The sequence below is a fragment of the Oryctolagus cuniculus genome, chromosome 2 (genome assembly GCF_051225735.1).
Source record: "Oryctolagus cuniculus isolate XC-2025 breed Fujian yellow rabbit chromosome 2, ASM5122573v1, whole genome shotgun sequence".
Classification (NCBI taxonomy): domain Eukaryota; kingdom Metazoa; phylum Chordata; class Mammalia; order Lagomorpha; family Leporidae; genus Oryctolagus; species Oryctolagus cuniculus.
In genome coordinates, this window is record NC_142868.1 from 3,650,880 (window position 1) to 3,673,818 (window position 22,939).

Consider the following 22,939-nt stretch of genomic DNA (forward strand, 5'->3'; position numbering starts at 1 on the left):
CCATTCCCACTATGGTGGAATGTTCTGGAACACCCCTAAGGGGTGTGGAGAGGCCGGGTCAGCAAGCCCAGTGACCACTGTTCATCGCAGCCCTGAGCCGCCCCGTGGGGGCTGTCACCTGGTGTAGGCTGAGCTGGGGGCCCTGCGCTGTTCTAGGACCATGGTGCCCAGGGCGAGGACACGCCCACTGGGCCACGCCTGCTGCCCACATCTGCTCCCCCTGCTCAGCCCCTTCACCTCCAGCCCTGCGGGTCAGAGGTGTGGCCCTGTGGCCCTGGGGGGCATGGCCTGGAACAGGCCGCCAGGCTCTCCCGAGTAGGATCTGTGTTCTGTAAGAGCTGCCCGGCACGGCGGCCACGCCCAGCAAACCTCGGCCAGGAGCAGAGGCGGCCGGGGGTCCCCCCAGCGACAGCCCCCACAGTGGCAGGAGCGTCTGGCGATGCCCGGGCACCTCGCGCGAGGCTCCTCCTGTTCCTCTCTAGTTTGGGGGGGACACGCCCCTCCTGCCCCCTCCTGGGTGGAAGGTCATCCTGGGGCTCCCCTCCCCACTCCCCGGTAGGACCCCAGCTCCGCCCCTTCTCGCGAACGGCCTTGGGTGCCTGTTAATGGCTGCGTTGCGATCCATTTTCTTCCCAGTCCCATTCATTGAGGTGCAGGTGAGAGAGAGAGAGAGAGAGAGAGAGACTTGGAGAGGCCCAGGCTCACGGGACAGGCAGAGGCCCGTGCAGTGCCGGCCGCCGCAGGGCTCAGCGAGGGCAGTGTCTGGGCCTCGCTGCTTGGTGAGGCCCGCGCGCGGGAGGCCCGCCCGCCCCACCGATGCACGTTTTAGTGCCATCTGGGAGTCCTTGACGGCAACACCCTGGACGTGTTTGCCCAAAGGAAGCATCTGGGGGCCGTGGGGACGCCAGCGTGATGCCAGCACCCCCCCCCCCGCTGCGGCTCCCCTGAGTCCTCACGGGCCTGCAGGGCGGGGGGCCCGCAGAGCCCGGGTCTGGGGAGGGGCTCTGCGTCTTCTGTCTGTCCCCGAGGGGCTTAGGGAAGTAGGCGGCTCACGGGGGTGGCGTCCCTGGACCAGCGTCTCAGCCGTGGCCTAGCAGCCTCCCCTCGGGGTCAGGGGTCAGGGAAGACAAGCGCCGAAAGGTGTCAGCCCGGGAGGAGACACAAACTTCACGGCACATGAGGCTGAGTGTATTTTGGTGCAAATCCACAGGTTTTTTCCATAATGCACATCTCCTTGCACTTGGTGAAGGCCCCTTGTGCATCACAGGCGAAATAAGAGAGCAGCGGGGTGTCCAGTCCGGGACTGGGGTGGGGCGGGGGCGGGGGCGGGGTCGCTGGTGCGTGCGCAGTGAGTGGCTGAGTGGACGCTCTGTCCCCTGCTTGTGTGCCCGGTTCTGTTCCCAAAGACAAAACCATCAAGCTATGGAAGATCACCGAGCGAGACAAGAGGCCCGAGGGCTACAACCTGAAGGACGAAGAAGGGAAGCTCAAGGACCTGTCCACGGTGACGTCACTGCAGGTGAGCGGCCGGCCGGCAGGGGGCGCGCTTGTGTGCTTTGTGGGACCTTTGGAGCCAGGGTCAGGCTGGCCTGCTGGCTGGCCGGGGGCAGCTCCCTGCTCCGTGCCTCAGTCTCCTCACCAGCAGAATGGACACGGTTACCTGTGCCCGGGGCATCTGTGAGCACCAGGTGCTTTGCACCTGCTGCCGGGGGTGGACAGCACGTCGGGTGGTCCCTGGTTCTGTGAAGGGGCTGCGCCTCGCTCAGAGCGGCTCAGCTGAGCCTCAGGCCGGAGACGCTGCCAGCTGAGCTGCGAGTGGAGCCGGGGGAGCGTGGCGCCCGCAGCATCAGCAGAGGGCCCGTTTGCAAAATCGCGCTGAGCTGCAGAATGGGGGCAGAGTGAGCGCCCATTCCTTCGCACAACTGAAGGGCAGAAGGATCCATTTCTCCCGACACAGAGTCTGTGAGATGGGGACGAGAGAGGGGAGACACAGGACCCGGCCTCAAATCCTGACGGTGTGACCGCGGCCAAGGCCCTGAGCTCGGGAGCCTGGGGCCCCTGCTGGGACAGGCACAGCTCTTCAGCCGTGGGCAGGCGTCTTCCGCACGGTCTCACCACGGCCGTTCCTTTAAGCCTTGCCAGATCCCCTAGTTGCCACCTCCGTGTCACAGAACAGGGAACAGAGCCTGGACCAAGTCCACGAGTCGCTCCGAGGCCGGCGTCCCCGTCTCGCCCATGAAGTGGGAGCCGGGTCCTCCTCGCGGGTGGTTCGTGGCATCTCGCGACGTGACCTGTGTGACAGCCAGAGGCTCCTTGTCCAGCGGAGCAGGCGCCGCCTTGGCCCCCGCCGGCTGCCGGGCCTGTGCCCGGCGCTCAGTGGGCGCCTTCCGCAAACACACGCCAGGCAATGCCGGCGCCCGGCTGGTCCCGGCTGCACACTCAGCTGAAGCTTCCCGGGCCCCTGCTGTGTTGCCCGCTCTGCTGCAGGCCTGGGGGGAGGGGGTGCACTGTGAGCACAGGTGTCCGGTTAGCCGGCTCCCCAGTGCTGGAACCACAGCCCCCAGGCGGGCGGCCCACGGTTCTGGCTGCCGAGAGTCCACACGGCACAGCGCGGGCCCTACGAGGACCCCAGCGTGGGTGGCGAGCACCTGCAGAGGGCAAGGTCGCATCCCGACACAGGAAGCTGGAGAGAGGCAGGGCGGGGTCCTGTCCTGTCCACGCTCTTAGGAGAAACCACACACGTCCCCCCGAGGAGGGCCTCCAACACTTTCCAGGCCACTTCTGTCGCTCACCTAAGCCCCACCTCTTAAAGGCCCAGCACCCCATCACCTCCCTGGGGACCAAGCACCCATCACATGAGGCTTTAGGGGGACAACCCACAGCCAAGCCACAGCAGTGTCCCCAGCACCCGGGCTGAGTCGGTGCAGAGGAGGTGACCCCAGAGGGCTGGAGAGGAGCGAGGGCGAGCACTGGCCGGTGACCCAGCCCCACGAGTGCCAGGCGCACATCACGTGAGCTCCCCGCCACCCTGGGCCCTTCTCTTAGCCACCGGGGTGCTGCCCCCACCCAGGAGTGCTGGGCACCCACACCTCTGCGGCAAATCCAGGCACGGCCGCTCCGTGGCCACAGGCGTTTCTCTGCTCTATGCCACGCCCCGGAGGGATTTAGCAGGTGTGCACTGGCTAAGCTTCCAGCGAGCTGTCACAGGCATCAGGCGGTAACCAGGGTGTTCCTGGGAAGGAGAAACACATGTTTAAAGAGCAGCTGCGACGTGACTGGTGAATGGCTCGTAGCAGCCCTGGGGAAGCCGGGAGGCCGCTTAGCCTCGATGCCGAGTAATGGGGGTGAGGGCGCCCCCACCCCACCTCCAGCTCCAAGAGTTTACGAGGGTCTCGTCCAGTGGGAGGGGTGCGGCTTTCACGTCCTGGTGGCCTGCACGGGAGGCCACAGCCCAGGGGAAGCCCCGAGTTGATTTCTCTCCCAGATCTGGAGGGAAATGACAGGAAGACGTGTGCGTGCGCCGCAAGTACCCCAAGACACAGCCGCGAGCGAGGCACGGGGGGAGCTGGGGGGGCACCTGGTGTCCCAGCCTTTCCTTGTGACACCCTCCCTCCTCCCCCTCTCACCGAGGCCCCTCCTCTCTCACCAGGGCCCCTACCCCCTCACCAGGGCCCCCTCCCCCCCTCTCACCAGGGCCCCCTCTCCCCTCTCACCGGCCCCCTCCCCCTCTCACTGGGGCCCCTCCCCCCTCTCACAGGCCCCCTCCCCCTCTCACTGGCCCCCTCCCCCTCTCACCAGGGCCCCCTCTCCCATCTCACCGGGCCCCCTTCCCCTACTCACCGGGGCCCCCTCCCCCTCTCACCAGGGCCCCTTCCCCCTCTCACCGGGGCCCCCTCCCCCTTTCACCGGTCCCCCCCAGCCCATGCAGCTCTGAGCACGGTCAGGGCAGCTCATGCTGGAGGCAGCCGTTGTTCACTGCAAGGCTGCTCGGCGCTGGGCTGGGTGCCGGGCCCCTGGGGTCCCTGACGTGAGCGAGACCAGGCCGTCCCAGCCCCCCGAGGAAGCAGACCTGGAACCATCGCTCGGTGCCCAGTGCTGTGACGGGAGCCCTGCGTTACCTGCTTGGTGAACTCCTGTTTGTCCATCACTGGTTCACTCCCCAAGTGGCTGCAACAGCCAGGGGTGAGCCAGGCTGAAGCCAGGAGCCGGGGGCTTCTTCCAGGTCTCCCACGCGGGTGCAGGGGCCCAGGCCCTGTGCCCCGCCCCCAGCCCTAACCACGCCCTCCCTGCAGGTGCCCGTGCTGAAGCCCATGGACCTGATGGTGGAGGTGAGCCCACGGAGGATCTTTGCCAACGGCCACACCTACCACATCAACTCCATCTCCGTGAACAGCGACTGCGAGACGTACATGTCGGCCGATGACCTGCGCATCAACCTCTGGCACCTGGCCGTCACCGACAGGAGCTTCAGTATCCTTGGCCGTGGGCCGGTGCCTGGGCGGCGTGGGTGGCGTTGGCTGCGATCGGGCCCCTGGGCTTCACTTCTGAAATGAGGAAGCCGCTGGTGCACACAGGAACTGAGGCCTGGGAGGGCGTCAGCCCCAAGTCTGCTTCAGAAAACTTGAAAATGACAGTGCCCAGGGCTGCCTGGGCCTCTTCCCGGCATCCTGGGGCCTCAGCAGGAACCGGGATGTAGGACAGGGCCCAGGGCCATCTGCCCTGAGGAGGGTGAGTGACAACCTGGGTGTCAGAAGCCAGCTGCACTGGGCTCCCGGGGCCCCTGCTCAGTGGTCCCTGTGTCTGTAACCAAGGGGTCCAGGGGCAGTAGCATTGCCGCCCCTAGGCAACCGGTGAGGACCTGTGGGCATCCCCGGGGCAGGGCACGGCGCAGCCACCAAGGCCTGTGCTGGACGGTAGCGACCGGGGCTCAGTGTCCGGGACCAGCAGTAATGGTCATAGTAATTAATAGAAGGCTCCACTTACATCAGTGTGTTCATGCACAGCTCACTTTCTCCTGTAAGCTAGGGCCTTCGCAGAGGGGAAACTGAGGCATGGAGTGCCCAAGTTAGCCTGCTCATGGCGGCCAGTGTCAAGGCCACGATTCAGACCCAGGCCCTGTGACCCCAGCCTCAAGGGGGAGGAGCCCTGTGGCAGCAGGTGTTCAGCTCAGCCCCTGAGCTGGGCCAGCTCCCAGCAGCTTGGGACACAGGTGATGTCTCATGGATGGGTCCCTGGTCAGCAGAGGCCATGTCCTTCTGAGCAGAAGTCAGGACTGGCCGGGAGGCAGTGGGGAAGCAGGCGGGGGCAGGCTGGGAGTTTGAAGGCTTTGGGGTGGGGAGCGAGAGCCTGGCAGGAGGGTGGTCCCACGGTCTGTGATGCCGGGCCTTGGCGTCTGGCTCCCTCCCTCCTGGGACGTGGTGAGCCCTGTGCTTCGCTGCACCGCTCTGAGCGGGTGATGGGCGCAGCAGCCTCTGCCTCCTTCTCTCTGCCCTCCCAAGTGGGTGCCTGGAGCCCGCGGGTGGACGTGGACTGGCTCCAGGAGGAACGGAGACGGGGCTGCTCTGAGGCCGAGAGCTCGGGTTTGGCTGGATGGAGGAGGCCAGGCCGGGCCTCTCGATGGGCGTCTGCCGTCAGGCTGGCCGCCTGGTGGCCCCCCAGCCCCAGTGCGCAGAGCGTCTGCTGAGCCGCCTGAGGCAGCTGCAGGCACAGGTGGATCCGGGCTTCCCCTGCCTGTCCCTCGGTCTCTGCTCCGGCGTCCGGTTCCTGCTCCAAGTCGTGCCAGGAGCTGGTTGGTGCCCAGGAGCTGGTGGTCATGCAGACCTGAGCCGGGGGGGATGGGCACGGGGAGGGGTGTCAGAGGCTTGGGGGTCCCCACGGGCCTGGAGATCCCGCCAGGTAGGGCTGGCTCAGACCTGTGGGTGGCCTCCATTTTTGTGAAAATGAGCTGTTGATGAAAACATAACATGTCCTGGCTGTTAGCAGCAGAGGAGTGTGTGTGTGTGTGTGTGTGTGTGTGTGTGAGTGCATGAACAGGTGAGGGTGTGATGTGTGTGTGTGACCTGTGTGTGTGTGCATGAGCAGGTGAGGGTGAGTGTGTGTGTGAGTGTAAGTCTGAGTGTGTGAGTGTGTGTAAGTGTGTGAGGGTGTGCACTTGAGAGTGTGTGGTTGTGTGAGCATGTGTGTGTGAGCACGAGTGTGTATGCACGTGTGAGAGAATTGTGAGTGCATGTGTGTATATGTGAGTGACCGTGTATGTCCATGTGTGTGTGCGCGTGCGTGTGTGTGCATGTGAGTGTGTGACCATGTATGTCTGTGTGTGTGCGCATGTGTGTGTGTGTCCATCTGTGCGCAGTGCAGAAGATCAGGGGCACGGAGGGGTCCCTGGCATGCAGAACCGAGGCATTTGCAAGGAGCGGCGTGGTGGCCCCAGGGTGTGTGGAGGTCATGGACACCTTGCTCCCTGCCCTCTGCATGGCCACAGGGGCGATGCGACACGCGGACCCAGAGCAGAGAGGCAGGCGTGCCACCCTTGGTCAGGACTGTGAGCGGCAGGTGCAGTGCCGGGTCTGCAGGCAGCGGGGCCGGGAGAAGCGTGCGGGAGGCGGAGGCAGCTGTGACTCCTTGCTGGGCCGGGAACCACGCTGGATTTCTGCGACACCCAGGTCCCACTGGGGCCTCTGGAGGCAAGGCCGGGGCCTGCAGGCCTGCGTCCAGGCAGAGTGGCGGACGTGGGGTGTGCGTCCTCGTGACTCCTGCCCTCCGGCGTCTTGGGCTCCTCTGACCACTCCCTCCCCGGCCCTTGGCCACTATCTGTCTGCACAGGTCTTCTGTCAGTATAACCTCTGCCCCATTTCTGGTGGAAGCCTTGAGGTTGGGAAGCCAGGGCAGGGCCCCTCCGTATCCCTGCACCCCACACACAGCAGGTGCCTCGCGGTGGGTACAGACGGAGCGAGCCGGTGACCCCTAAGGAGGAAGTCCTCTGCTTGCACATGGGCTTAGGAGGCAGGCACTTCTCGCCCACCTGGGCTCCGGGTGGCCCAGACATCCCAGGCCTGGAAGATCCAGAGAAAGTGCCTGGACACTGGCTGTGGCTGCTGGGGACAGACCTGGCTCACCCACCCTCCTGGGCTGTCGCCGTCCACGACTGGAAGGGCAGGGCATCCTCGTAGGGAATCCAGGAGCCATGGAGCCGCGTGGGGCCGGCAACTGTGCTGTTTTCTGTCCTAAGCGACAGTTGCTACAGTGTCACAGGTCGGCTCCCGTAAGATCGCCGCCTCTCTGGTCGTTCCAGCGCCCTCTCCCCCAGACCTGCCTCAGCGTCTGTGTAACCTCTCTCCTCTCTCATCCTCTGCTACCACGCCTCGTGGCCCCGTGCAGCATTGGGCGAGCTGTCTTCTGCGTTCGATGCATCTTAGAAGTGACAGATTGTACGGGAGGCTGGGCTGACAGACCCCCGATTCCCTTTTGGCGCCCAGAGAATGTTAAAGATGGTTCGATTGATTTTCCTGCCCCCTGAGCGATTTCTCATGCTGGAAGCTGGCATCGCACCAAGCCTCAGTCTGCAACAAATTTCCAGCTCCCATATATGGAGTGGGCCCTGCAGCCAGGCGGGCTGGAGGCTGGGCTGGCTCTGAGCAGCTGCAGAGGGGGCTGGGACCTCAGTCAGTGCCCGCCTGCTGCAGAACTCGGCTTGTTCTCTGTGCCTGGAACAACGGAGGAACCGGCCAGGTGTCGCTCCCCCTCTTCGTGGAGGAACGACACAGGACCCTGCGCTGTTCTTTTGTCTGCTCGGCCCTCCCCGGGTTTGCTGCTGGTTCTTCCCGGGTTGGCTACCGACCCTTCCACCTCCGTGGAAGGGCGGTTCCCCCTGCCACTTTCCCCACTTCCGCGGGGGAGCGGCACACCGCCGGCCGGCTGTCTCAGGGGCGGCTCAGGTGTTCCTCAGGTGTTCCTGGTGCATGTTGTCTCTCTCCTCCTTTATAGTCCTCTTCCACCAATCCCAACTCTGCTACCCACACGCCGAGTACGCTGCTCTCCTCCAATCAGCAGGATCAGCTCCTGCAGGTCATCACTCAAGTTGGCGAGAGGCAGCTGTGTAGAAGTTGTTACTCCCTTCTCAGCGCCATATTGTGGGAGAGCAGATGCATAGAATAAGTCTTAATTCCAGTAACAGTCTAGTCTGAGTTGCTCCCTACAGCCAGGCCCCCTCCACCTGCCAGGCTCTGCGCCAAGTCCATGGTCCCAGAGCCTGGAGCCCAGCCCTGTCTCTCCACCCAGGCCCCAAGCAAGCCCGGGCAGCCGTGCAGCCTGTCTGAGCCTCAGGGGGCCAGGCTGTAAGCACAGGGCCTGATGTGATGTGGACTCGCCTCCCTCACCCACCCAGGACCGCTGCCGAAGGCCCAGGGGCAGTCATGCAGGTTGTTTACTGCACACAGGGGATGGTGAGCAGGGAGAGGCACTGGGAAGGAGGACTTCTTCCTCCGTGCTTCCCAGAGGACGTAACCTTCCGTAACTTGGACCAAGGCATCTCCTGAGTGAGTGGGGCTCCCGAGTCCTGCCCCTGTGGGGTTCACCATGGGCAGGGAGAGACCCTCCCCAAACCGAGCCCATTGAGCCTGGCCCCAGCTGCCTCTGCCGCCCACACATGTCCAGGCCCTCGCCCTGACCATGGCAGTGACCTCAACAGCGTCTGCTTTGAGATCTAGGAACCCAGACTGCTGGGGTTCAAACGTGGACCCCACGGCGTGGTGACAGGGGCCTTTGCTTGGACTTTGTGCCCGTATTCTGCACCTGTGAAGTGAGAAGAAGCCCCTCCTTGTGCCCTAGGCCACCCTGAGGGCCAGGTGCTGGAGACCCCTGCGCAGCCCATCTCAGCCTGCTGTCCCCTCAACATCAGTGAGCCAGGTTGCATTGCCCCCCCCCCCCCGCCCCCCGCGTAGAACCCTCCAGAAACTCCTGCCAGCGTGGAGTAGATCCCTGCCCCTTTCCTGGGCTTCTGAGGCCCTGCAGGTGCTGTTCCCGTGGGCTCAGCCTGCCAGCTGCCTGCTACTGCAGGGCCATTTTTGGACGCCTGTCCCCTCTGCCTGGGCAGTTTCTCCAGCCTCTGCCCAGGGGACGCCACCCTGGGGAACCCTCCCCTGCCACCTGTCCCTGAAGGAGTCCCTCCCTCCTGACCCCCTTGAGCCCTCTCTCCTGTTTACAAGTAAGTGTCCGTACCTTGCCTCCTGTTTGCCTCCAGCCTCTCCCCCTGGACTGGCAGCTTCATGAGAGCAGGGACCTGTGTGTCCCAGCTGGCCCCACACACAACAAACCCAGCTCCTCCCTGTCCTGGGTTTGGACCTCAGAGGCTACAGTGAGGGCCAGGAAGCAGTGCTGTACCAGCAGAGATGGACAGACCACCGAGGGACGCAGGGCGTGGAGGGGCCTTGGACAAGGGGGTGCCCCTCTGAGAGCCCAGCTCTACATCTCCAATGGGGGGGCACCAGTTGTCTGGAGAGCTCATCACCACCCAGGGCCTGCAACTGCAGGTGGGCAGGCAGCAGTGCTGTCTTGGGGCTGCTGTTTCGTGATGAGAGATGCAGTGTGACAGGTATGTGCACAGGTTCTGCATCCAAATGGCCCCTGTTGAAACCCCTGCCCTGCCATGTCCCAGCTGTGCGTAGTGTCCTAACGTTCCTGTGGCTCTGTTTCCTCACTGTCACAGGAGGGTGTGACAGTGCCTACTGGGTAGTGGTATTGAAAGCCAACAGGTGCAGTGTGGGGCGGTGCCCAACAGGGTCAGCACCTTGGACAGCGGCGTCGGCTGCTGGAAGCCCAGGGCCATTGAAGACGGCTGACCGCCTGACTGCCCTGGCCAAGGCCCCAAGGCAGTGGTGCACAGGAGTCTGAACAATGGCCTCCCTGGGCGGGGGATGGCCCCGTGGTGTTTGTAGACTCTGTGGTAGAAATAACAGCGCGTGGCCAGGTTCAAGGCTCCAGAGCTGTGTCCATGAACAGGGAGCTGGGAAGAGGTGTGTACGTTGGCTCTTGTCCACTCTTACCAGCTGCTGGTGTGACGTGTGGTCGCAGGGGCCAGGCCATGGAGGCCTGGTGAGGCCAGCGCACCCACATGGGCTGGGAGACAGCTGCAGGCACCTGTCCAGCCACAGCCTGCCTGTGGTAAGGGGGAAACGGGGCGCCCTGCCCGGGAAGGAAGCTGCCAGGGCTCCAGGTGGCAGAGCCGGGACAGGACCCCCAGCAGCAAGGCTTCAGGGCAGGGAGCTCTCTCAGGAGGCTGGGGTTGTCCCTGCTGCTGCCCGACACCCCCACCCTGTCACAGCTGTCCTCACTGAAGGATGTGGTCAGTGCCTGCACTTGGGCAGCTGTCTGATGTTCTAGTACTTTCTCTAGATGGCGGGATGAGAGCATGTGACTCTGTCCCTTCCCAACAGGCCCCCGTGGCGTTCCTGTGACACACACCAGATTTAACCCCTGGCCCAAGGCTGGGCCCCCACTCTTCCTCTGCTCTCCCCTCCTCCATTGGTCCTGTTAGCCCCACCCCCATACCCCACACCTCACCACCCTTGCCCAGCCTCCACCTCACCTGGCCACCTTCTCTTAACCCTCCACTTCTCTGCTTCCAGAGAGAGAGAGAGAGAGAGAGAGAGAGAGAGAGACACGCCCTCCTCAGAGCCTTCCCACAGCTGCCAGTCCCCACCCCCACTTGGCTGCACCTGACTCTGCCTGGATAAGCCCTGCCCACCTTGGGCCTCTATGTCAGAGACCTGCCCAGGCTCTCGGCCAGCTCAGCCTCAGTGTGAATCACCCCCAGCCCCCGTGTCCCCCTGGAGCAGTGGTGGCCGTGCTGTGTCGGACTTCCCGACTGGGCTGGGGCCCCAGAGTTCTGCTGGGGGTGCAACCCAGCTCTGCCAGCCCTGGGGTTCCCCTCCCAGCCCTTGGACGCCAGGACAGGCCAGGGGCCTCCTGGGGCTGTTGACTCAGCACCCTCAGCAGCCTGCTTGGTTTCACGCTTTTCTTCGGAGGGGGAGACAGACTGATTCCTCGTCCTGATTTGACTCACGTCCATCTTGTTGTCCTTGAACCGTGTGTCATCTCCCAAGGTCTTCGCCCAGGCCACGGAGCAGGAGGGCAGGGGCAGGTGCAGGAGGGCTGATGATGCGTCCCACGTCGGTCTGCTTGGCTCCTTTCCAAGTGTTTTGGGAGCTGTACGCTAGCCCGTGGCAGAGCTAAAGAGATCACTGTCCACGCAGACTTCTGGGACTTGAGCTGTGAGGGTGTGTGCAGCTGGCCCCCGACCAGTGGCCCTGACTCTGGCTTCCGCTTCCCCGTGTGGTCAGGAGGAGCCTTGCTACAGCTGTGAGCCCAGGACCTTGGAATGCGATGTAGCCGACACGGAGCCTGTAGAGGTGACCAGGTTAAAACAAGGCCCCCTAATCCAGTGTGGCTGAATTGGTCCCCCAGAGGGGACCAGGACACGGGGTGAGGGGGGACGTGGGAGCCCACGAGGTGTCGGCAGCCACCGGCAAGGCAAGAGGGCAGGCCGTGCTCACCTCGAACCTCTGACCTGCAGAGCTGTGCGTGGGACGTGTCTGTGGGTGAAGCCGTCTGGTCTGTGGCGTTTCGCTCGGCCTCCTGCACAGAGCTGTGAGTGTCATCGCTCTTGTCCGTAGCCAGGTTGTGAGTGTACTGGAAAAGCAGTTCCTCTAAACAGCTCCGTGTGCAGGGTCCCACGTCCCTGGTGAGCCCTCGTGGGACTCCTTTCCCAGCGTGGCTGCTCCGGGGTTGCCATGGTAACGGCCTCCCATCCCGACAGCGCTCTCCTGCTGCTGCGTCCCGATGACCCACGCTGCTCAGTTCAATCAGCGGTGACCAAGGCTGCCGGTGCCCCTGTCTCTGCCTGATCCCCTGTGTGCACTCAGCATCTGCCTTTCTGGGGTCAGGGGCCGCCCAGCGAGCCCCAGCCCAGCGCCCTTGGGGGCTGCCCCGCAGGGGGAGCTGTGGGTTGTGTGGAATGCGTTTGTTCCTCAACCGTTGGCGGCACCCGGGCTGGGAGTCTGAGAGCTGGGGTTCCAGGTCTCGCTCTGGCTCCACGTGCGGTCCCGGCCTGGTCCCTTCCTGCCCCCGGCCCCCCTCTCCGCCTGCACTGGAGCGTGGTTGTCCTTTCCCGTGTGCCCGGCCTGTGCTGGGCGCAGCTCTGTGCTTACTGCCCGGTCTCCAAGCTTGCTTGGTTGCTGTGTCTTTTTTTTTTTTTTTTTTAAATTTTTGACAGGCAGAGTGAACAGGGAGAGAGAGAGACAGAGAGAAAGATCTTCCTTTGCCGTTGGTACACACTCCAATGGCCGCTGTGGCCAGCGCGCTGCGGCCGGCACACCGCGCTGATCCGAAGGCAGGAGCCAGGTGCTTCTCCTGGTCTCCCATGGGGTGCAGGGCCCAAGCACTTGGGCCATCCTCCACTGCACTCCCTGGCCACAGCAGAGAGCTGGCCTGGAAGAGGGGCAACCGGGACAGAATCCGGCGCCCCGACCGGGACTAGAACCTGGTGTGCCGGCGCCGCAAGGTGGAGGATTAGCCTAGTGAGCCACAGCGCCGGCTGGTTGCTGTGTCTTTAGAGAGGAGCTCACACAGGTCTCCACTTGAGTCCTCGGGGTGTGAGTCAGAACCCTGCACTGTTTCGGCTCTCAGGGAGCACTTGGTCTCACTTGAGCTCCTTGCTGGGATGTGCGCGCCTGATTCTGTTAGCAGCCTGCAGAGACTCGCCCTGGAGGGGAGCGTGGCCCTTGGTTCTGCGCCCGCTGTGCCGGTGCGGAGGTCCTGATGCTGAGCTCGGAGGATCTCGGGGAGGGGGCAGAATAGGGAGCAGGCCCAGCCAGGAGCAGCAGCAGAGCGGGGCTGTTGTGGGGAGGCAGGGTTGCAGGCCTCCTGGTTGGATTGCTCGTGGTCTGTGGCTGCTTGGACTCCACACGAGCCGTGCGAGGCAGTGGCAGCCGCGCTGGAGCCCTTACGGCCGGCGAGGCCTGTGGCACGGACTCTACAGAGAGCAGTGGCCACCTGGGGGCTGGAGGGTTGCACCTGGGAAAGCTCATGCTGGCCCCTGCAGGGAAGAGCGTTGGTTGTGAGGCCGGGGGAGCAGAGGCCGCGTGGCTCTGGCCACTCCAGTGGGGATTACTGCAGAGTCTGTGTCACACCTCCGTGCTCAGCGCCATGCCTTCTCGTTCGGCTCTAGGAGGGGGTCCTTGGTCCTCTGTCCTGGCCCCGGTGGCCATCGGCTCGGGCGTGTTTGCCTCCAGGGGCTGTGGCTGTCATAGAACCACACATGTGACCTAAGTCCTGAGCCCCAGCCAGGGGAAGGCCGGGAAGGCGGGGCCGTGTGCAGTGACAGCGACCATCCGAGGCTTGGGACAGCCCGAATGTCCCCTCAGGGGCTGCAGGTGTGTCCACTGCAGAGCTGCGATTCCAACCCCAGCCTTGCGTGCCGGTGAAGAGGTGGCCATGTGTGTCAGGGGAGACTGGAGGCCTAGGATGCTGCTGTCAGAGGGGGCAGAGCCGCCGGAGTGAGGCCAGGGTGTGCCGGGCCTGGAAGGCTATACCATGGGGTTCCGACGCCCTGCTGGGGCCACCGGGACTGGGCAGGTCGAGGGCAGGCCTTGGAGCCAGGGAGGGGTGAGGCTGCTCGGCCCTGAAGGTGCCAGGCTCCCAGGCGGGGCTACCTCCTTGGGCAGCAGCAGGTGGAAGCCCCCCATCTACACCGCTCAGCCCATCCTGGCATTCCCAGGACTCTGTACGAGTAGGGGGTTGGCGGTGGCAGGGGAGGGGGGCTGCAATGGGGGGGACGTTCACCCTGGGAGGTGCCGGGGCACCCTGCACGGCTGCTTCCTTGACCTCGCTGCCCACAGACATCGTGGACATCAAGCCGGCCAACATGGAGGACCTCACCGAGGTGATCACGGCGTCCGAGTTCCACCCACACCACTGCAACCTGTTTGTGTACAGCAGCAGCAAGGGCTCCCTGCGGCTCTGCGACATGCGGGCGGCCGCCCTGTGCGACAAGCACTCCAAGCGTAAGTGCCCACGCGAGGCGGGGAGCTGGCGCGCAGGGGTCAGTGGGCGGGCCCTGTGCTGCTTCACTGCTGGGCTGTCACCCACTGCCCCTCTGCGTCTCAGACACTGCCCTGCCCCCGGGGCCAGGCAGCTGGGATGAGGGCCAGGGCATCTGGAGGCTAAGGGGGCACCAAGTTCATGTGTGCCCTCCTCCAGGGAGCTCTCCCTGCCCCCCAAAGCATCCCACTGATCCCACTGTCACAGCACTGGCCACACCCTGGGAGCTCTGAGTCTGTCCCTTGTCACTAACCCTAGAGCCACCATGGGGCTGTGCATGAGGTCTGGGGCTGAGCCACCCCCGCCACCACAGCCCCGGCCACACCAAGCTCCCTGTGCTCGGTCTCCCCAAGCTCACCGAGCTCCGAGGGGCCCACTGCACAGAAGACGAAATCGAGCCCTGGGTGAAGAGCGCCAGGCCTGGGCTGCTTGCTTCTGGGTTGTGGTGCTGGCCACGCAGGCGGTCCCCACGTGGTGCCCCTTCCAGATGACCCAGCGGGGAGAGCGGGGTCCGTGTGGTGCCCCTCCCAGATGACCCAGCGGGGAGAGCGGGGTCCGTGTGGTGCCCCTCCCAGATGACCCAGCGGGGAGAGCGGGGTCCGTGTGGTGCCCCTCCCTGATGACCCAGCGGGGAGAGCGGGGTCCGTGTGGTGCCCCTCCCAGATGACCCAGCGGGGAGAGCGTGGTCCGTGTGGTGCCCCTCCCTGATGACCCAGCGGGGAGAGCGGGGCCCGTGTGGTGCCCCTTCCAGATGACCCAGCGGGGAGAACGGGGTCCGTGTGGTTTGTCTCTCCCTGGTGCCCACCCCCTTGCCTGGGAATAAGGCCATGGTGAGTGAGTGAGTGACGCCAGCCAGGCCTGCAGGAAGCAGGCGGCAGAGGGCCAGATGGACGTGACAGGGTCACTCTCTGCCCCTTGGGAGTCTGATTTCGTGGGCATTCGGGGCTGGAGGTTCCACGCCAGCCCCAGGGTCTCAGGCTTGGGGTCCTCAAAGCCTCCCGTCCCCTCCTCCTTTCTTGCCAAGTTCTGTCCTCATGTCCCTGCCCACTGCTCACCTAGGGTTTGCTCATTCCCTGAACATTCAACAGACACCTATTCCTGGCATGGGGTGCAGCAGAGGCCCCATGGGCAGACCCCCCCCCGGCGCTGGTGTCCAGTTCAACGTGCACCTGACTGGGACATGGTGTCGGGGTGTGGCCAGTGGTGTCAGCGACACCCAGGGAGGCTGGGGGCGGGACTTAGGGTTCAGACAGCTGGGGGTGTGTATGCAGCTCTCCTGGGGAAGGTGGGGGTCGTGTGACTGGTTGTAGTGACCACGGGGGGGGTGGGGGTGGAGCTGGAGTGGGGAGGGCCACCCGGGCCACAGCCGTGGGTCACGGGGAGGAGCCGCCTCTCATCCCGAGACTGGCACGTGGTGGAGGGAGAGGGTGAGGACGGAGGCAGGTCTCGGCAAGGAGGGGACGCAGCCGGCAACAGCGGGACTGTGCAGGCTCCCACAGAGGAGAGACACCCGGGCCGGGCTGGGGCTGGGGGAGGGCCGCCTCTGCTGCCCACTCCCGCTGCTCCCCGAGGGCAGGAGAAGCCGGGGACGCTCCCTGGGACAGCGGGGCGTAGTGGGGAGGGGCCGGCAGGTGCAGGCCAGCAGCCTGACACTGGGGTCCAGAGCCCAGGGAGGAGTCCCAGGTGGAGACACAGGTGAGGGAGTTGCGGGCGTCTGGATGGGGTGGGAGGGGCCCTGAGACCCTGGAGGGGCCCTGAGATGCCCCGGGTGCTCCCGGTGAGTGGACAGCGCCGGCCCCAAGCCACAGCCCAGCGGCCGCGTCCATTTCCCATGACCGCCACAACATGACGCAGAGTGGCTACAGTGTAAATCTGTCCTCCCCCAGGCTGAGGTCAGGGGTCCACCTGGGCCTTGTTGGCCACAGTCCAGGCGGTGACAGGGCTCTGGGGAGAAGCCCCCTCCCCTGCTCAGGGCCCCTCCTTCCCTCTTCCACGTGCAAGGACCCTGGGCCAGCGCCCTCTCCCCATGGTAACACACCATAACCAATGGGCTGTGGACTGTCCCACGGACATGGGGCCATTATTCTGCCCACCACAGGGCCTTGGCCCAGCCACCTCATGTCCGTGGCCTGATGATGTGGGCCACATGTCCACCAAGCTTAGCCCGCTTTCAGCTCAGAGTCAAGTGGCGCAGAAGAGAGACCTGCCCCTGGGCCCAGCCCTGACCCCGTCGGAACCTCATGGGAAGAGAATTGAGGCTCCATGGCAAATCCAACTGTATAGGAGCGATCAGAACAGTGCACGTGCTGAGTCAGCAGAGCATGTGATGAGTCAGCATTCTACATGATGAGTCGGCAGAGCACTTGATGAGTCAGCATTCTGTGTGATGAGTCAGCAATGCATGTGATGAGTCAGCAGTGCATGTGATGGTAAGTCGGCAGCAGTGGCACCCAGAGAGTGAAACGCTGTCCAGCCTCTTCATGTGTTGGTTTAGAAGGTGATTTAATGACACGAGAAAATGATTGTGTTCAAACCAGCCAATGACTACCCCAGAAAGCAGCCGCAGGGGAAACGCTGGAGAAGAATCTATTGAGACACTGCCCCCTAGTGGCGGGCTGTGGGAACGCGATTCACCTTGTCTTGATGGCACTCTGTGTGTTTGTGCTTTAAGGACGGATTGAGACTGAATCAGAACACGCGTGTGTGCGGAGGGCAGCAGTATCCGGGGATCACGGAGACCCTAGTGCAGGAGACACAGTCCCGTGTCCCCCACACTGAGCGAGGGTCCCTCGTGTGCTGCAGCCACTTGTCAGGGCCCCCTCCCCAGGTGTGACAGAGCCGCCCCCAGGGCAGCCGGCGCCAGCGCCTTGCACACTTCCTGGGCAAGGCACCTCGGGTCACGTGACTGCCTCATGACTGTCATGTGAGCCCATGGAAGGCAGCCCCCAGACCCTGGCGTGGGAGAGAACAGCCTAGTTCTCAACAGCTCAGCTCCTTCCTGGCCCCCAGCCCCCAGCTGCAGTGAGCGGTAACCACAGGGCACTGGTGGACTCGGCCTCTCCTGGATGGCACTGCGGTTCTGGAAGGTTCCTTGCAGGGCACAGTGTCCAGGGAGGAGCCTTGGGTCTGCGGGGCCACCGCGGGGTGGATGGTGTCTGGGCGACTGTGCGCCGGCTCCGTTGCACAGTAGACTCCGTTCCAGGGGCCTGCTGGCCACTGCCCAGTGGCTCACCTGGGGACAGTCCGTTGTTTCTAGAATTTTCTTTCCCTCTCGAATTCCGGGTCCTGCAGACACTTCCTCTCACGCCAGGCTTCCCGTAGGCTGACGACTTCCGTCTCCCACACCTTGTGTCGTTGAGTTTGCCATGGAGAGGCCATGAGTGGGTGCGCTGTGCGCCCTGTGTCCCCGCTGTGCTGGGTCTGAGTCAGGCTGGGAGCTGGGGGGAGACCCAGAGATGGCGCGGGGAGTGGCGGGGAGCGACACCCGGGCACCAGGGCTGCCTGCGTGGTTTCCCCACAAGGGAAAACTGTGCTTTTCCGTCCCCTGAATGCAGAGCTCCTGCCGCCCCCAGGAAATGGGGAGGGGGCTGGGGGCTGGGAGGCACGTGCGCGGGCAGGGCAGGGGGTCACGGGCCACGCTGTCCCTGTCCGCAGTCTTTCTCCAGAGTACCAGACATCCGGTCTTTTGTCTGCTCGGCAGTGTGATGGTAACCATGGAAACACAGCGCAGCCCTCCTCAGAACCCGGAGTTATTTCTGCTCTTGACAGCACAGAACATGCCGGAAGGAAGGGCTGTCGGGCTCGGAGCACAAGGTTTCTTAGAGAGGGGGTGATGGCAGCCGAGACCCTTCGCGGGGTCCCGAGTGTGTGCCTGGGCCAGTCCTGGGGAACGCAGTGAGCGCAGCCGGCACTGGCCGGGCACGTGGCCCCCCTGTCGTGGGACCCCCCAGAGCCGCGCTGTGGGGGGAGCCGTGGGCCCCACCTCACAGATTGCTCCGTCTGCAGCCACAGACGGCCGCGAGCCCCTGGTTCAAAGCCGGAGGTGTAACATCGGGGGTCGCAGGGTGGTGCTTGTCTAACCTTCCAGGGCACCTGTTTCCTGCCTTCGCCAGCTCCTGGAGGGGCCCGCGGTGGGGCAGGGATTCCTAGGGAGGCGTAGACTTGGGGCAAGGTCTGTTGTACCGGTCAGCTCGTGGAAACGTGGAAGAAAGACGTCCAGGTACTTTCTTATGCAGCCCGGTCTTTGCCCTTCAAACCCGTCAGAAATGCCCGGGACAGCTGGGCTCGCCGCTGGACCGGCGAGCGCACGTGGCGTCCCGTGGAGCGCGTGGTGTCCCGTGGAGCACGTGGCGTCCCGTGGAGCGCGTGGTGTCCCGTGGAGCACGTGGGCCTCTCGCCCGCCCTTGGCCTCTGCGTTCTCTCCTCCTGCCCGCTGGGGCGGGGGCGGGGAGGACAGACCCCGCCCACCGCCCTGTGCCGTGGAGCTTGGAGGCGGAGCCCCCTAAGATGCAGGTCTCCACCCACCCAGCCTTGCTGGGAACCTGGAGCCAGCCGCGTGGTTTAGGAGGGCACCGAGCAGACCAGGGCACACAGTCGGGGAGGTAGCCCCGGCCGCATCCCCAGAACCCAGCGCCTGGTCTGACCTGAGCGGCAGCCCCACCACTCACCCGGCCGAGCACCTGGCTGGGGCACGGGGCGGGGGTGGGGTCCGGGGGCGGGGGAGGGTCCTCTGGCCTCCCTCTCCTCTTGAACCCTCTGCCCCGTTCCTCCTATTAGGTCTATACCCCTGCTCATTTGAAAAAAAATATTTTTTTTAGATTTATTTGGTTTATTTGAAAGGTGTGGGCACAGAGAGGCGGAGATCTGCCCGCAGAGACAGGTGGGACAGAGGTCTTGTCTCCGTGTGACACGGAGCAGTGGGCGGCAGGGTGGCGAGGCGCGTGGGGCGGGGCGTGCGTCAGCGCGTGAGGCCTCTCCGGGGAGGAGGTGAGAGCGCCCAGCCTTCCCGATGGGGAAAGCAAGGTTAGGGAGCTCAGCGGGGAATACCGCCCTTCAGGCCAGGCGGCCGGCTCAGGAAAGGACTGGGAGGCGGTCTCTAGGCTAACAAGGGAATGGGAACCAGGTCTGGGGTTTGCTGGGTGTGACGCAGGTGCCACCCCCCCCACCCCCGCCGGGGTTTCGGTACCCAGTGTTAGCCTGGGCAGAGGAGTCCCTGGGGGCCTTCCTGGGGGGGCGGGGCTGGGGCCACCTGCAGGGGGCCCAAGTGATTGAGCCAGCACCTGCCGCCCCCCAGGGTGCGCATGAGCAGGGGGCTGGAACCCGGGGGGCGCGCGTTGTGCCAGACGCCGCCCCCTCACAGTGTGGGCGCCGCTGCTTTCAAGCTGAGCCTCGGCCCCCCGCGTTCTTTCCGTCTTTACTCCTGGCGTTTGAGAGGAGAGGAGATGCCACGGAGCCTTCTCTGCCCGAACCACGAAAAGTGCCCGAAGCTGCCGGTCTCATCTTCGTGGTCGGCGCAGAAGGGCGTCCCGTGCGACACCAACCCCCCTGCAGAGGCCTCCAGGCCCCATGCTGGCTGCTGGCCAGCCACCCGCGGGAGGGCAGCCCTGGAGAAGCCCACGTCTGGCCCCACCCCCGCCTGCGCCCAGTCCCCAGAGGACAGGGCCTGGTCCTGGCCCGGCAGAGTAGCGGTGCAGAGAGGGAATCAGGAAGGGAACACACAGGCGCCGACAGGGGTCTGTGCGCCTCCACAGCAGGTGCCCGCCGGCCCGCAGCCCCGCCTCTCCCCCAGGCTGCTCAGGGAGCGAGAGGCTTTGGGGGCCGGGGTCCCCCAGCTGGGGCTTGCAGCATCCGGGGCCTACAGCCTCCCCCGCCCCCAGCTCCCTGCCTTCCTGCTCTGAGTTGTGGGCACACAGAGGCCCGAAGTCAGTCGATGTGGGAGCCGCCTCCAGCGCTGCCCCTCCTTCCTCCCATCCGCCCACCCGGCGGGGTGGGGCCGCCTCCCGGAGCCGGAACCCTCCTTCCCGGAGGGAGAGGGGACCCCAGGCTCCTACCCCGCTCCGGACCCCTGGTCTAGGTCGCAGCCTTGCTCTCCCGACCCTCAGGGCTCCCAGCTCTTGACGGCGGCTGTCCCGGGCCTCCTGCCAGCACTGGCCCTCAGCTCGCCCTGCCCAGGGCCTTTCGTGAGCTGGCCTCGCCGGCCTCGCCCTCCCAGGTGTCTCCACGGCCCCCTGCCTCGGGTCTGTGCTCGGACGTCCCCTCCCGCAGAGGCCCTGTCCGTCCCAATGACCAGGCCCCCGCTCTGTCTCCCTGCACTTTCTTCCAGCATTCGCGGCTGCCTGCTGGCCTAGTGTGGCGTTCACTTAAAAAAAAAAAGTATTTATTTATTTGAAAGTCAGAGTTACAGAGATGCGGGTGTGTGTGTGTGTGTGTGTCTTCCATCCGCTGGTTCACTCCCCAGATGCCCACAACGGCCACAGCTGATCCGAAGCCAGGAGCCAGGAGCTTCTTCCGGGTCTCCCACACGGGTACAGGGGCCCAAGGACTTGGGCCGTCCTCCACTGCACTCCCGGGCCACAGCAGGAGCTGGATCGGAAGTGGAGCAGCCGGGACTCAAACCAGTGCCCATATGGGGTGCCGGCGCTGCAGGCGGTGGCTTTACCTACCGTGTGCAATGCCGGCCCCCACCCCAGGGTCTTGGATGGGCCTGGCACACAGTAGGTTCACAGTGCGGCCTGGCTGACTGCGTGTGAGTGTGTGAGAGCGTCCGCGATGCAGGAGCCAGACAACAGACGCATTTCTGGGAAAAGCAGAGGCAGTGACCGCCCCACCCAGGCTGGGAGGGAGAAGGGCTCCTCTACACCGAGGAGGGGCCAGCGGCTGGGGCGGACCCGGGGACCCGGGGAGCCGCACGCACAGGACACTGCAGCCGGGAGCCGCACGCACAGGACACTGCAGCCCGGAGTGGCCGGCAGGCGGGGCTGGTGCTCAGCCGGTTTCCATGGGGACGGCAAGGCAGGCAGCCCCTCCCATCCTGCCACGAAGAGCCCGAGGACCCCAGGCCTGGGCCCCAGCTGCCCCAGCCCCACGGCCCCACAGGCTCTGGTCGGCCACCAGTGCCTGAGGTTCCACGAAGGGAATATGGCAGGGTCGCAGGGCCACCGGCATTGCCCAGCCTGGCGAGGACACGGCCCAGTGCGTGCGAGAAGGCAGGACGGCCGTGCGAGCTGGCGTCCCCCCTACGGGTCGGAGGCAGGCAGTGCAGCACAGCGAGTCTGGAGTTGGGGGCGAATTCACTGCACGTTTATGGGGAGGTTGGCTGAGGTCCTGGGCACGGAATCGGACTCAGATGCTCAGCAAGGGGCCGGCCCCTCCCTCTCTGCACGTCACCCTGGGCCTGCACCTGCAGGTGTCTAGTGGCAGGGTTGATGAGTGACTGAGTGACTGCAGGCAGCGACCTCATGAGCCAGGGTAGAAGCAGGGAGGTCGGTCCTGCCGGGAGCAGCTCAGTGACTCCCTCTCTCTCTCTCTCTCTCTTCCTCCCTCTCTCTCTCCCTCCCTCCTCCCCCCCCCCCCAGTCTTTGAGGAGCCCGAGGACCCCAGCAACCGCTCCTTCTTCTCAGAAATCATCTCGTCTGTGTCGGACGTGAAGTTCAGCCACAGTGGCCGGTACATGCTCACGCGGGACTACCTCACGGTCAAGGTGTGGGACCTGAACATGGAGGCGAGGCCCATTGAGACCTACCAGGTGGGCCCCTCTTCCGGGTGGGGCGCCGCCAGGCCTCCCTGCCCTGCGCTCGGGCAGCCAGGGAGCTGGCCGGGGGCGGGAGTGCCTGCGGGTTCCTGAGCGGGACCTTGGTTTCTGGACGAGGGACGCAGGAGGAAAGAGGCGCCCCGGGCTGAGCCCGAATCTGGGGTGCAGAGGCAGCACCGCCCCCCCTGGGCCGGGAGCCAGCATCCGCAGCATCCCCGAGGGGGTGGGCACCGGCCCTCTCCCCGGGAGCGCGGGCCCCCCGCTAAGTCAGGTGTGCCGGCAAGGACGCTGTGCCCCCCGCTAAGTCAGGTGTGCCGGCAAGGACGCTGTGCCCCCCGCTAAGTCAGGTGTGTGCCGGCAAGGACGCTGTGCCTGCCTGCAAGGGAGACTGGAAGTGGAATTAAAATACGTGTTTATTTTGGTGCAAAAAGGAAAAAAAGTTGAAATCCAAGCATTTGGAGGGTCTACAACATGCATATTATGAAAACTCTGTGTGGCTTTCAGCTCTTTCCTGGGATCCAGCCAGATGTGGGAAGGGGCACAAACTGAAATTCGCGAGGCGTTAAACAGGGTTGAGAGAAGGGGCTGTTTCGCAGCTGATTCCAGCCGCGTCTCTGGTTGGGGTGATGCGGGAGGCTTCTTGGAGGAGGTGGCGCTTGGGCTGGCCCTTGAAGGATGGGCAGGATTTGTGCGTGCAGATGCGGGTGTTACATCCCGGTGTCCCCGGGTGTAAGAGGGAGGCACAGGCTGACAGCCGTCACCACTCACCCCTGCCTGTCTCCTCCAGGTCCACGATTACCTGCGGAGCAAGCTGTGCTCCCTGTATGAGAACGACTGCATTTTCGACAAGTTTGAGTGTGCCTGGAATGGGAGTGACAGGTAACCCTCACACACACACACACACACACACACACACACCCGGCGCAGCGGGCCTGGGCTGGCGACTGGGTGAGATGCATCCCGGGGACTGGTGGTTAATCGGATCTGATGGCTCCGGTGTGGGAACGGGCCCGCCCTCTCTGAGCAGGTACAGTCGCCAACATCCGCCTGGATCCTTGGGTGTGAGAACCGGGTGTGAATTTCCACCAGCCGCCA

At 64.7% G+C, this 22,939-nt stretch overlaps 1 protein-coding gene across 2 annotated transcripts in view; it reads left to right on the plus strand.

The window, feature by feature from the left end:
- Window positions 1-22,939, plus strand: part of PPP2R2C (protein phosphatase 2 regulatory subunit Bgamma) — an 83,666-nt gene that overhangs the window by 53,974 nt on the left and 6,753 nt on the right. For both annotated transcript variants that reach the window (NM_001171076.1, XM_070067924.2), the window contains 5 exon segments: window positions 1,407-1,519; window positions 4,293-4,470; window positions 13,893-14,057; window positions 21,669-21,838; window positions 22,632-22,723. In NM_001171076.1, coding sequence (NP_001164547.1) covers window positions 1,407-1,519; window positions 4,293-4,470; window positions 13,893-14,057; window positions 21,669-21,838; window positions 22,632-22,723 — 718 coding nt within the window.